This window comes from Plasmodium brasilianum, chromosome 14 (genome assembly GCF_023973825.1).
Source record: "Plasmodium brasilianum strain Bolivian I chromosome 14, whole genome shotgun sequence".
NCBI lineage: Eukaryota > Apicomplexa > Aconoidasida > Haemosporida > Plasmodiidae > Plasmodium > Plasmodium brasilianum.
Genome location: NC_090127.1, coordinates 1,871,123 through 1,884,668, shown reverse-complemented (window position 1 = coordinate 1,884,668; position 13,546 = coordinate 1,871,123). Strand labels below are relative to the sequence as shown.

At 26.2% G+C, this 13,546-nt stretch overlaps 2 protein-coding genes across 2 annotated transcripts; one reads left to right on the top strand and one right to left on the bottom strand.

Annotated features, from left to right (window-relative positions):
- Positions 1 to 465: 465 nt before the first annotated feature.
- On the bottom strand, positions 466 to 6,518 carry MKS88_005627 (uncharacterized protein; the record flags this gene model as incomplete). Its single annotated transcript, XM_067218907.1, has 8 exons — positions 466 to 532; positions 652 to 762; positions 954 to 1,078; positions 1,241 to 1,351; positions 1,606 to 1,959; positions 2,209 to 2,511; positions 2,671 to 5,633; positions 5,690 to 6,518. The coding sequence occupies 8 exons, from the start codon at positions 6,516 to 6,518 to the stop codon at positions 466 to 468; spliced, it is 4,863 nt and encodes a 1,620-aa protein (XP_067070835.1).
- A 2,233-nt stretch (positions 6,519 to 8,751) lies between these two features.
- On the top strand, positions 8,752 to 12,827 carry MKS88_005626 (DNA gyrase subunit A; the record flags this gene model as incomplete). Its single annotated transcript, XM_067218905.1, has 3 exons — positions 8,752 to 8,773; positions 8,972 to 12,053; positions 12,116 to 12,827. 3 exons carry the CDS (start codon positions 8,752 to 8,754, stop codon positions 12,825 to 12,827), a joined length of 3,816 nt encoding a protein of 1,271 aa, XP_067070834.1.
- Positions 12,828 to 13,546: the final 719 nt, after the last annotated feature.

Sequence of the window (13,546 nt, the reverse complement as noted above, 5' to 3'; positions counted from 1 at the left end):
ATAAGTGCAGCTTATTATTTTAAAATAACACACATATGTGTACACACACATATGCATATATATATACATATACACACAATTATGTGCACACATATATACACACATATGTAAACATATATATACAAACATATGAATGTATGCATGTGGTTCTTTTTCAGAGCATTTATGCGTAATGATGTGTTTGCTGATAAAGGCCTTTAGCTCGTACTTGGATTGCACATCTATCGATTTAATTCAGGTAATCGTCTTTTTTAATTTTCATAATTCTTAAAAGGTTTTTATAATAATGAGCACCTATGCCCACATGCATACATGTATAGGTGTATACATATATATATACGTATATTCGACATATTTATACACATGCTACGCGTTACAAAATATGTATAACACCTTATCATATACGACTTATATACTATTTCACTTTATAGGCTTGTAAAGAAATTGAAAGAGCGTTTAACTGGTTTAATCAATAGAATGGTCTATATCACTCGAAAAAGGGTAAAATCTGACAGATCCAAAAACTGCGTAGCTGATATTTTAATATCTCATGCAAGTTTAAAAAATTGAGAAGGCGTAATAATATTTTTTACTTTTTTAATTATATAAAAAGGTAACCAAGCGAAGAGAACAATTAATATAACTTTGTACCAAAACATAACTGACATGATTTGCATAATATCGAAATAGTTCCTCAGTATGAACATCGAAAAAATGTAAACAATGAAGGAGCACAAATTTGCCGATATCATTAATGGGTGCCTATAAAAGGGTAAAGCGTACAACACATGTGCATGTGTGTACGTACATGTACGAGTATATATATATATATATATATATATATATGTACACGCACGTACAATCATACGAACATATGCATATATTTGCGTTTTATCTTGTTTTGCGTGCAAAATTTAAGAATAAACGGTAAATAAAACTTTTTGTAGTTTAACCATGATTCCACTTCCAAATGTATATTCATTATTTCTAAAACAATTAAGGACGAAAATGATATGTTTATAAGATTGTTGTAGTTATCGTTGAACAATTTCAGCGCTCCCAGCATAACAACAGTTCCCTGCAGCAAAACATGAAAATGACAATTTAATTAAATATATACAAATACGCACTACGGTCATTTGCATCCATATGCGCAAATTTTTGCATGTGTATACGGAAATATGTACATAATTACATATATAAGTAAATACGCGAAGATATTCGCGAATAAGCTCATTACCTGAAAAATAGATATCCACACGATAATAAAAAAGGACTTAAGATCCAACTTCCTTTTATGCTTTTTATTTTTATAAATTTCTGGGTACAAATATATCAAGTTTTTCTTTATCTTTATATCCAGCAGAAGGGACAAAAAGGGCGCAGTTGTGTAGTAAGTCGTGTAACCAATTTGCAACCAACCCTAAAAATATACACAAAAGTATATACATACAATATATATACATATATATATTATGTATGCAAAAATTTATAAACTGATAAATACAAATATTATACACACATGTTCGTGTGTTCACTTTTTCTTTTCCACAATCTATGCATGTACATTCTTTTTTCTCTTCTTTTCTCGTAATGTGCACTAACTTGAAAAATTGAAACGGGAATACTGAAAAAAATATAACTGTATATAAATTGCAAATAGGTTAAAATAAATCCCCTGTGAATTAAAAAGGAGCATAGGGATGATGTTTGCAAAAAAGTATTATTCCCATAATAAAGTATTAACTTTTTTATGTTTTTAAATTTTGAAACAATTATATCACTATCATGAACAACTTGTTTTCCTTCTTTTCCTAATACACCAATACCAATATCTGCCGACTGAATCATAGCAACATCATTACCCCCGTCACCTATACACAAAATTTTCTTTCTCTTAATTGTTTTTATTAAAACCGCAATTTCCTTCTTCTCTATAGGGCTACACCTGCAGCAAACCTGCGTGGATGGGAAAAGAAGAAATAATGATGGGAAAATGGCAATAAATATATGAACAAATGGAGAAAGAATACGAAAAAAAAAGAAAAAAGGAGGAACAAACGGATAAACATTTCATGTCGCACATAGTAACAAACAAGCAAATATCGCGAAGCACTACTTTCCTATGATTTTCACTCTAGGAAAAAAGAACTATATATCATCTTTATTAATATTTTCATATTTTAATGTTTTCTGTAAATGTATTACCACTGCACGTGCATTTGCCGCGAAATCGACAAAGGCATTAGGAATATATTTAATACAATTTTGTATGATAATATTATCAAAAAATAAAACATAGGAATCTATATTATTTAAAATGGAGTTAAACTCTCTTATTAGGTTAGAAGTGCTCTTAATATTTTCATGCCTGAATATGTAAATATTGTGCTTCTTCTTTTTTATATTAGCATTTTTGCAAATACATATTGCTGTTTCTATTTTGTCTCCTGTCAACACCCAGACTTTTATGCCACTGTTGTACAGCATCTCGATGGTCTTTCCAACTCCCTGCAATGAAAGAAGCACACAAAAATGTGCACATATATACGCGTATGCGCCAATATATGCATATATATATATATGCAGACGTATACAAATATGTGCACATACATCTATATGCGCAAGACACGCAGAAAAGGCTGTTAGATGGGTTATTTTTCTTCTTACCTCCTGTAACTTGTCCTCAACACCGGTTATTGCCAACACCTTGATATTCTTTTCAACATAATCTAATATATTTTCTAGTTGTCCTTTGACATCCTTGTTTTTGTTATATAGTGTGGAAAAGTTGTGGAAAAACTGCTCTTCTATATTTAAAAATCCATGAACTAAAACTCGTAACCCCAGATTTGAGAGATGATCACTCTCTTCATATATAAATGTTTTATATTTTTCATGGCATTTTTTTATTAATATATTGTCTGCACCTTTAATGAAGAAGTAGATATTTCTATTTTTTATATTTCTCACAAAAATACTCATTCTTTTCGTTTCTGAGGAAAAGGGTATATGTAATAATATATCATATTCGAGAATGATATTTTTATATTTAATTTCAATTTTACTAGCTGTTTTTTTTTTTAAAATAAAACCACAATTAGTTGCATATTTTAAGAAGGCTAGTTCATCAGGGGAAGAACACTGATAACTTACATCTGAGTGCGAAAACGTTTCGGCATCTTCTGAGCTGTTGGATTCAAAATAATTCTTATCGTAAGTAAATTTACTATTAGTATTATTTTCTACATTTTTGTCCTTTTTATTCATTTTGCTATCTTTTTTTTTACTCCTTCTATTGACTTTTAGTATATAATAAAAATTTTTTTGAAAATCTTTTTCTTTATGTTCTTTTTTTTTTTTTGCCTTTTCTTTGCTATTATTTTCTTTTGCTAATGTTCTAATATTATTACAAATGAGAAAGGATAAAAACGTTTGAAATACTCTATGTTTTTTTAAAAACTCGATATCTTCTACATTATCATTATAATAATCTAATGGGTCTGATTTATATTTTAAAAATTCATCTACCATTTGTTCTACTTTTTTCTTTTTTTCCATATGAATAATATTATTTTTCTTTAACATATCAGTTCTTTTTTGTGCCATGTTTTGATTTAATCCTAAATTATTTTGTTTAAATATTTTGATATTCATATCACGGAAATTGTTTTCCGCAAAATTAGACTTACCATGTTGACTAAAATTACCATAGTCAAAATCATCTTCATCATTAATATTAATATGTTCAACGACATTTGCCTTACTCAGCTGTCGTAATGTTTGCATATCATTCTTATTCTTACCACTCTCTATATCATAATTAAAAGCTGCATAATCATTACCTTTATTATTCATTTTACTTCTTCGATCATGTTTTGAATAATTAGAAGACAGTTGTAAAGATGAAGCATCTACATCTTCATTTATATCATCTAAATTGTACGAAAGCATATTTTTATTATAATTTGCTTTAACTTTATTTTCCATATTATTCTGTAACATATTTTTTTCACTCTCTGCATGTATAACATCTAAACCGATATGTATTACTTTAAGTACCATAACATTTTCGGTCAACGTTCCTGTTTTATCAGTAAAAATATAATCCACATCACCAAAATTTTCAATAATTGAACTATTTTTTATTATTGTTGTTTCTATTTCTTTATCCTTCTGAATTACAAATGTGTAATATATTTTAGCAATATTCAAATTAACACTTAATGATATAGGTATAACAGAAGAAAATAATAAAACAAAACGAATAAAATTCAAATACCACAAATGGTTTAATTTGATTGAGCACATATACATAGAAAATAGAGCTAGTATAATAAATAAAAAAAGAGTTATCACATTCAACTTCTTATCTATCATTCCTCGCTTCATTTTACTAATTTGTGTACTCATATTCACCCTTGTATCACTTCCTGTATATATAACTAAACATATAACATCTGAACTGGTTATAACTGAGTTAAATAGGATAAAGTTGTCATAACTTAACTTCTTTCTATAATTAACATTATAAAAATTAAAATTATCTTCATTATTAAATACACTACACATGCTTCTATCATTAACATAACTGTTATTATTATTATTATTATTATTATTATTACTATTATTATTATTTTTATTATTATTATTATTTTTTGCAGCATTTAATCTTTCTAATTCTCCTGCTCCTCCTTTTTCAACATCTACAAATTTTACTATATCTTTTTCTTTATTAATTTCTTTTTTGTTATACATATAATCAGTGTCTTTTGCTTCGGTTTCTTCTAAATTCATGTATCCTTTATCTATTAATTTCCTTTTATCATCATCTTCAGTATAAGCATATGTATTCACTTCATCATAAGCGTCTCTATTCTTTTGATTATTTTTATTACAATGTTCATCTATTTCTTCCTCTTCTTCATCACTTCCATTCTCATCATCATCATCATCCTCATCGTCTTCATCAAATTCGTCATCATCGTCGTCGTATTCTTCCTCTTCATCCGCATAGTCTTCGTTCGGTTCTATATCTACTCCTTCATCTTTTGCTAAATCGAAGGAATAATTTAAAAGTTGATTGTCATTTAGGCCATTATTATTATTTTCAACCGTTTTAAAATCACCATAAGGGTTATACTTAAATATAACAAAGGACCCTTCGATTTTGTAAATATCATTCTTTGGTTGTTCTATAATAAATAATATATCAATCGTGAAAAAATCTTTTAATCTTTTAAAATTTTGAAATATATGAATAGGATATTTAATTTTCCAATCAGTTTCTCCATCAATCTTGTCCGTCTTCACATAGGTATAGTTAGCTGTTTCGTTGGACGCACTTTTGTCACTACTCTTCTTTTTTCTCTTTTTCTTTTTTTTCTTGTTGTTCTTACTGCTCTTCCTCTTACTACTACCACTTCCGCTATTATCATTGTTAACGTTAGTGTTCATGTTAGTGTTCATGTTAGTGTTCATGTTAGTGTTCATGTTAGTGTTACCGTTACTGTTATTGTTATCATAACTGTTATTGTTACAGTTGTTAGTGTTGCTATTATTGTTGTTATCTCCATCACTATCACTACTAATACTACTAGTATTGTTGTTGCTTTTTTTTTTTTTTTTTTTTTCTTTTTCGTTTGTGCGTCATTTTTTGAGTTTAATCCATTAATATCATTCTTATGACTAATCTGGTCTTTGTCCTTTAACATATAACTTTTTTCTTTCATTCCATTTTGTGATTTTTCATTTTCACTAAACAACAAATTATTACTAGTTTCACTGTAATTATTATTTGACTCATTATATCGATCATCAATTAATTCATTGTCAATATTTTTATTGAAATGGTAATAACTTTTATTTATTTTATTATACACATTGGAGTTTTTGTTTAATTTTATATTACCAAATAGCTTCTTCTCTTCTACCTTAAATGTATATTCTTCATTTTTATTTAAATTTCTTAGTAAGATACAATCAGCTGGAGCTCTTTGTTTTGACTTAATTAAAATGATATCCCCCACTTTTATATCTTTTGAATATATTTTTTCAAAATTTCCATTTTCTAAAAGTGCGTAATATATTTCATTATTGTTTTCTAAATCTTTTATAAATCTTTTAAGATCATCTACTACCTCATTTATTAAGCTAATGAAAATAATAAAGATAAGAGGTGCTACAAATGTAAATACATATCCTGTATTAAATATTGGTATTATTTGCAAAAGTGATACACATAAATAAAATAAATTTAAAAAATCAGCAAATTGATAAAATAAAAATAAAGGTATAAATGATAAAACGGTATATTTTGTACTTCTTATTTTATTATCACAAAAAAATTTTGGAGATGTTCTTCCATGGATATTTACATATCTCTCTCTTTTTTTGTTTTTTTTATTATAAAAATGGTTAAAGAGCTTGTATAATAAATAGGAGAAAAAATATTTTATTTTCCCTACTTTTTTACTCAAAACAAAACGTAGTCTTCTTAACTCTTCATCATCTACCATCTTGCTTCTCAATATATTCAACGCTACTGTCCCCTTAAATTTCTGTTTTCTTTTTGTAACACGTTATTCCCTTTTCCCACACAAAAGGTTGACATGTACGTCTACGCACAACTGTGCTTATGTATACGTATAAAGATGAATGTATATATATATGGATGGACACGGAGGTACGTAAATATGTTTGCGTATTTCTGTAAGTATGTGTATATAAAACAATATACGTAACAAAAAAACAAAAGTTCAATTTATTTTTTTTTTTTTTTTTTTTTTTTTTTTTTTGTTTTACCCCCCTTTATCCTCTTTATTCTCTTTTTCGTTTCTCTCTTTAATATTACAGTATTAAATGCGTGAATATAACATATGAACAAATTTTGAAGAATAATTACTCATCATTTTAAAACTCAAAATTCAAGAAGCATAGATAATGCTTGTTCTTATATAAAGTAGTTCGTTCATGAGCTGAAGATAAGCACATCGTATGGCACACTTACATGTGCATATTGTACATATACATATGTGTATATATATATATATATACAAATACGGGAACGCACATATGCATATATAACTGCATATATATATATATGTATAAATCTAGTACATCAGCTAACAGCTAAAACAGACGGAAAGCACTACGGTCAACAAAAATATCTTATATTTCTGTTTTATTTACGTTCTAAATATGTGAATAAATTCATAAAAAAATACATAAATTAAACCTTTAAAAATAAATCAAACAAGTGAAAAAACATCAGTCCTTTTGTTTTTTTCTTCCTTAAGTATGTTTTAATTGTAACGGAATTTCTTCAATTTCGTTGGTTTTGCTCTTTTAGTTTCTTTTTTTTTTCTCTTTTTCCTGTAATTATCGTTTTACATACATACATATATATATACATACATATATATATACAAACATATATATATACATACACTTACATACATTTATATACATACATTTATATACATATATTTATATACATACATTTATGTACATACATTTATATAAATACAATTATATACGTACATTTATGAACATACATATATGTATATATATTTATATATATACATGAGTATATATAATTTAATATAACAAAGAAAATATAAATGTTTCTTATATTCGGAATAAAGCAAAATATAAAAATTATTTTAGAATTTCTTTATAAATGGTATAATAGTCAAAAATGAGCAATAATATATAATAAAAAGCAATATTAATTTATTTGTAACTGCTATTATTAGTGTTACTAATATTTTTTTTCTTTTTATATAAATTTGTAATTTATTAAAATAATAAAAATCCTTTTTTACCCTGTTTATTAACAAATATGCGCATAAATTATTAATTAGGTGAATTTTTTTTTTTTTTTTTTTTTTTTTTAACCCCCCTTTAAAACTTTGCAGGGAATTTTCGAATTCTCATATTTGTTTTCTCCTTGCGAAATATACATGATGTAATTTTAAGAGTAGCAAAGTTTTTTGTTTTTTATAGGTAAAAAGGTATTAAAAAACTTGACTACAGAGAGTATTTTTTTTTTTTTTTTTTTTTTTTTTTTTTTAAATAATTATTAAAAATTAGTTTATGAAATTAAAACATATATTATAAAATAGAATGCAAAATGAATGCTGAAATCACAAATATATATTTTGTTAAAAGTACATTGTCAATTTTGTCCTAAAAGCCCAACAACACTAACAGATTTGGAATTACCCTTATTTTAACAAATATAAGCAAAAGAAAAAAATACATGCATGTGAGCGGCCTTTAAAATACGAGTTACACAGTACATTTAAATGGAAGGTGTATCCATACATAAGTATACATATATATATGTGTACATGTTTATACGTGTATATGCTTATACGTGTATACTCATATTTCCATGCATGTGTGTATTTTCAAGAGGTTAAGGGCGTGAATTTTTTACGCAGGCTACCATAGCCAAAAATTCACAAAATTAAAGTATTACTTATTTTTTAGAATTAAACATTTGTTATAAAATAATGTGAGAATGGTTATAAAAAAGAAAAGAAGAAAGAATTTTTTTAAGAAGTAAAAAAAGGGTAAATGTTAGGAAAGAAAAAAAATATAAAAAAAGCGCAAAGACATTAGTTATAATTTTGAATAAACATGTAAATATATTTACGACAAAAATAGTATAAGCGTGAAAGTACAAATTTTTGAAAACTATGTGTTTGCTTGTTTGATATTGAACTAGTATGCGCACTCATGCGAATGTACATGAATTTAAATGTAGGTATTCGTATATGTATATGTATGTGTTTATGTATATATATATATGTACCCTTTTTAAGGAAAGATATTATCCATTTTTTGGTCTTTTTTCAGTATTGACGAGCGAGGTCAGGTTACTTAGATACGTATGTACATACGAATATTATGTCGTTTAATTTTACCTTTATTTTTCTCCTTGAACTATTTTTTTTTTTATCAGTAATTAACCCTAGCTTTTTCTTTATAAAAAGCGAAAAAATTCATTTATCATGTAACAACACGCCAAAAAAGAATAAAACTTTTTTTATAAAAAATGTACATGGATATTTAAGAAAAACATATTTAAAAAATATCAGTCTTCGTAAATTAAAAAACAATAAGTTATTCACTAGGATATTCGAAAAAAAAAAATTCATCAATAAGAAGCTTATTTCCATTTTGCGTGCAAAAAGAGAAGATGAAACTTATGGAGCACAGGATGGGGGAAAAAACCTGAGGGGAGTAGCCGCTGATATGATAAATGAAGCCATAGAAAAAGTGGTAAGCGGACAAGAAGGGGGGGGCATGTCAAGGAAGGAAAAGAAGCGAAGCAATGTGAACCGTGCACGCGAAAATAAAGAAGGACGAGGAAAAGAAGAAAAGGAAGAAGAGGAAGACGAAAAAGATGAAGAAGATGAAGAAGATGAAGTGGATGAATTAGATGAATTAGATGAATCAGATGAAGTAGGTGAAGTAGGTGAAGTAGGTGAAGTAGATAAAGAAGGAAGAACAGAGCAAGTGGACGCACTTATTAAGGAGAGCTTGAAATGTATCAAGGGGGAATATTATGACGTAGAAATATGCGAATTACTATCCAAAAGTTTTTTATCGTATGCTAATTTTTTAATTCTTAATAGATGTTTATGTGATTATCGGGATGGGCTAAAAACAGTACAAAGAAGAATTATTTGGAGTATGCATGAAATAAATAAAGGAGTGGTGAAAAGAAGTTACAAAAAATGTGCAAGGATAGTTGGTGAAGTTATAGGTAAATATCATCCACATGGAGATAAGAGTGTTTATGATGCTTTAGTAAGATTAGCACAGAAACACCATAATAACAATTTGTTGATAAAGGGGTATGGAAATTTTGGATCAGTTGAATATAATGCTGCTGCTATGAGATATACAGAAGCAAAAATTTCTAATTTTTGTTATGATATTTTATTAAACGAAATAAATAATGAAAATATAGAATATATGAGAAATTTTGATGGTAATGAAAAGGAACCTAAAGTGTTGTGTAGTAAAATTCCTCTTCTCCTAATTAATGGATGTTCAGGTATTGCTGTAAGTATATTAAGTAATATACCATGTCACAACTTAATTGATGTTATTAACTGCTCAATAAACTTTTTACTAAACCCAGACATTACAAATGATGATTTGTTTAATATTATTAAAGGACCTGATTTCTCAACTGGTGGTATAGTTATTAGTAAAAAAAATGTGTTAAAAAATATGTACAGTACAGGTAAAGGTAATATAGAAATAAGGAGTAATGTTTTCTATGAGTATACACAAAATGATAAAACTTATACAAATCATATAAATGACCTAATATCTTTAGACTCTTCTGAACAGGACAAAGGGAGTAAAAAACTGATCATAAAAAATTTACCGCCAAATGTAAAACCGAATGAATTAATCGAAAATATTATCAACTTATTAAATGAGAAAAAATATGAACATGATAATATATTATTGAAAATACGAGATGAAAGTGAAAAAGAAGATATGAGGATTGTACTGGAACTTCGAAAAAGTTGTCAAATAGAACAAATATATAATTTTTTGTCCTTTTTATTTAAATACACCCATATGCAGATTAATTATCATTGCAATTTTGTATGTATTGGATATGAAAATAGCTACACACAATTTTCTTTAAAATCTTTTTTTCAACTGTGGTCAGAAAATAGAATAAAATTTGTAAAAAAAAATTATCAAATAAAAAATAAAAATTTACAAAAAGAACTTGATATTATAGACTTATATCTGATTATACAAAAGAAAATTCTACAAATTATTTCTTTCTTTCAAAAAAAACAAAATATCGAAGAAATTAAAATTTTTTTGAAAAATAATTTTAAACTAAATGATGAACAAATTAAGTATATCTTATCCATGAAAATACAAAAATTAATAAATATAAAAAATATTGATTTTGTAAGCCAAAAAAATAAAATTATTGCTCAAATGAAAGTAAATCAAAATATTATTAACAACGTGCACGAAATTAAAAAAGTAATCATTGACGAATTAACATATATAAAAAATAAATACGGAATTAATAAATTACATACAAATGATGTTCCAGTAAATATTAAGTATAAGTATACATATATCAATCACGACAAAAACGCCAATAATTGGAATATAGGAAGTGGAATAAAGCAAAAGGACACTCATGAGAAAATCACATTTTCAGTGGACCCAAATGACAGCAACAATGGTGCTGATAATGACACAATTAACGAAATGAAAAATCAACTAATTAAGGATGAGAAACCGAATATGGAAATAGTTGGAAGGAAAAGAAAAAGACTAATTGGAGAGAGGGGAAATAACAATGAGTGTGAAGAAAGCACAGATGAACAAAAGAAAAATCGAATAGATGATTTAAGCAAATATGTAAACAATAGTACATTAACAATTTCAAATGACGGTGAACACTTGGCGAAGAGTTCACTGAATATACAGTACAGAAATACGTACATAGACTCATTAGATAGGAATGATAAAGATTTATACAACAATGATGAAGTGCTAATTTTAATTACATACGGGGGATACATAAAAAAAATAAAGATAAATGAAAAATTGAAAAATCATTTAAATAATATTATTAAGTTGTCCAATGCTAAATACATTTTAAAAGAAAATGAAGAGAACTTAAACGAAAAAAAAAGAAAAGCTAAAAATAAAGGAGATCAAGATGGAAGTAAAGTTGATACAACGAATATGGAAGGAGACACGGATAGTAGCAGTGATATCAAGAACAGTAGTAACAGTTATAAAATAAAAAAAAGTATTCTTTGTAGAAACAAAGATAAAATATTACTAACAGACAATCTTAATAAGGCATTTCTTTTAAATGTGTGTGATTTACATTTGTCCTCATACGATTCCAAAGGAATTGCTATTAATCAGATCATTAAGTGCTCAAAGAATATAACTGGAATGACAAAATTTGACGAAAATAAAAAATACCTTATCGTTTGTAGTGAAAATGGAAAAATGAAAGTAATAAATAATGATGTGTTTTTAAAAAAAAAAAAAAAGGAATAAAACTTTTTAAAAATAAGAAAAATATTTATTTTAGTTACTGTAATTTTGATGATAATTGTATAGTAGGGACAAAGAATGGTTATATAATACAATTTCCACTAAGTTGTTTTAAAATCTCTAAAAAAAACTCACTAGGTAATAAATGCATATTTCTAGGTAAAAATGATAAAGTGGTAGACCTGCTGTCCTATGAGAATAATGAAAAAAATATAAAAAATTTTAAAATTATATTTCTTTCAAGAAATGGATTTGGAAAAATGATTAATCTCAATGAATTGAAAATACAAAAAAAGAAAGGGAAGGGTTATAAAATTATGAAATTTAAAAAGGCCAAAATTAAAAGTAAAATTAATAGTAACAACGTAACTATTACAAATTGTCAAGAAAAACAGAGCGAAGTGAAAGAAAAGAGTGATAAACAAGAAAAATTAGAAGTAATAAGTGGACTAACGAAATTGGATGAATTACCTGTAGATGCAAAAGAAAGAAGTATACCCACAGTTGATGAGAATAGAAAAAATTTCATGCATAATGCTGATATGGATGAATTTTTAGGATTCAAATTATACGATATAACAAAAAAGAAAGAAAATGATTTACTTATTATGATTACAGATCATGCCGTTCTTATTAGAAAAAATATGTCTTTATTAAAAAAAAAAAGTAGGAAACACTCATCTCAAATTTATGCAAAATTGAATAAGATTAATAAACTGGTTTATTTCGACATTTTGCAGTTGTCCTGAGATCGTGTGCGTGTGAATTCGTTGATTATGCCTGAATATTTAACTTTCATTTGTGCGAATATTCGAAGCATTTTATGTTCTTCTCCCTTGTAAAGCATACATACATGCATTTGTGTGCTTGTGCTTATATATATGCATATATATGTATTTATATATTTATGTAATATTTTCCCCGGTATACCTATTTTACGCAGTTACCCCTTTTGTTTTATTATACATTTATAAATGCATACTACTTTTTTCTGTGTTTTTACTTAGGTGAATAAGCCATATATCCATTATAACATTTTTTATATATGCAGCAGTAAAGAAAAAGAGAAGTATTCGTTTTTTGAATATTTACAATCCTTTTCTTATATTATTAATGCATATATAATGTTCAACAAACATTTTATATGCTTCATTAATTTGCGTTTTTTATTTTCTTTTTGTTTATTTTTTTTTTTTGTTCCTAATTATTTTTACTTGCATTTATTTGTGTTGGATTATTTATGACACATATTTAATTTTAATAGGTAATTTTAACTATAAAAAATTTACAACTTTTTTTATATTCGTTCTTTTTTTATTTTTTTCTAACCTTTTTTATTTTGTTTTGTTGAGGTGTATTAACAAGAATACTAAAATTATTTTACGAAAAACACATAAATCAAATAAGTCATATTTAATTTAAAAAAAAAAATGAAATGAAATGAAAACAAAATAGCCATTGGGGATAC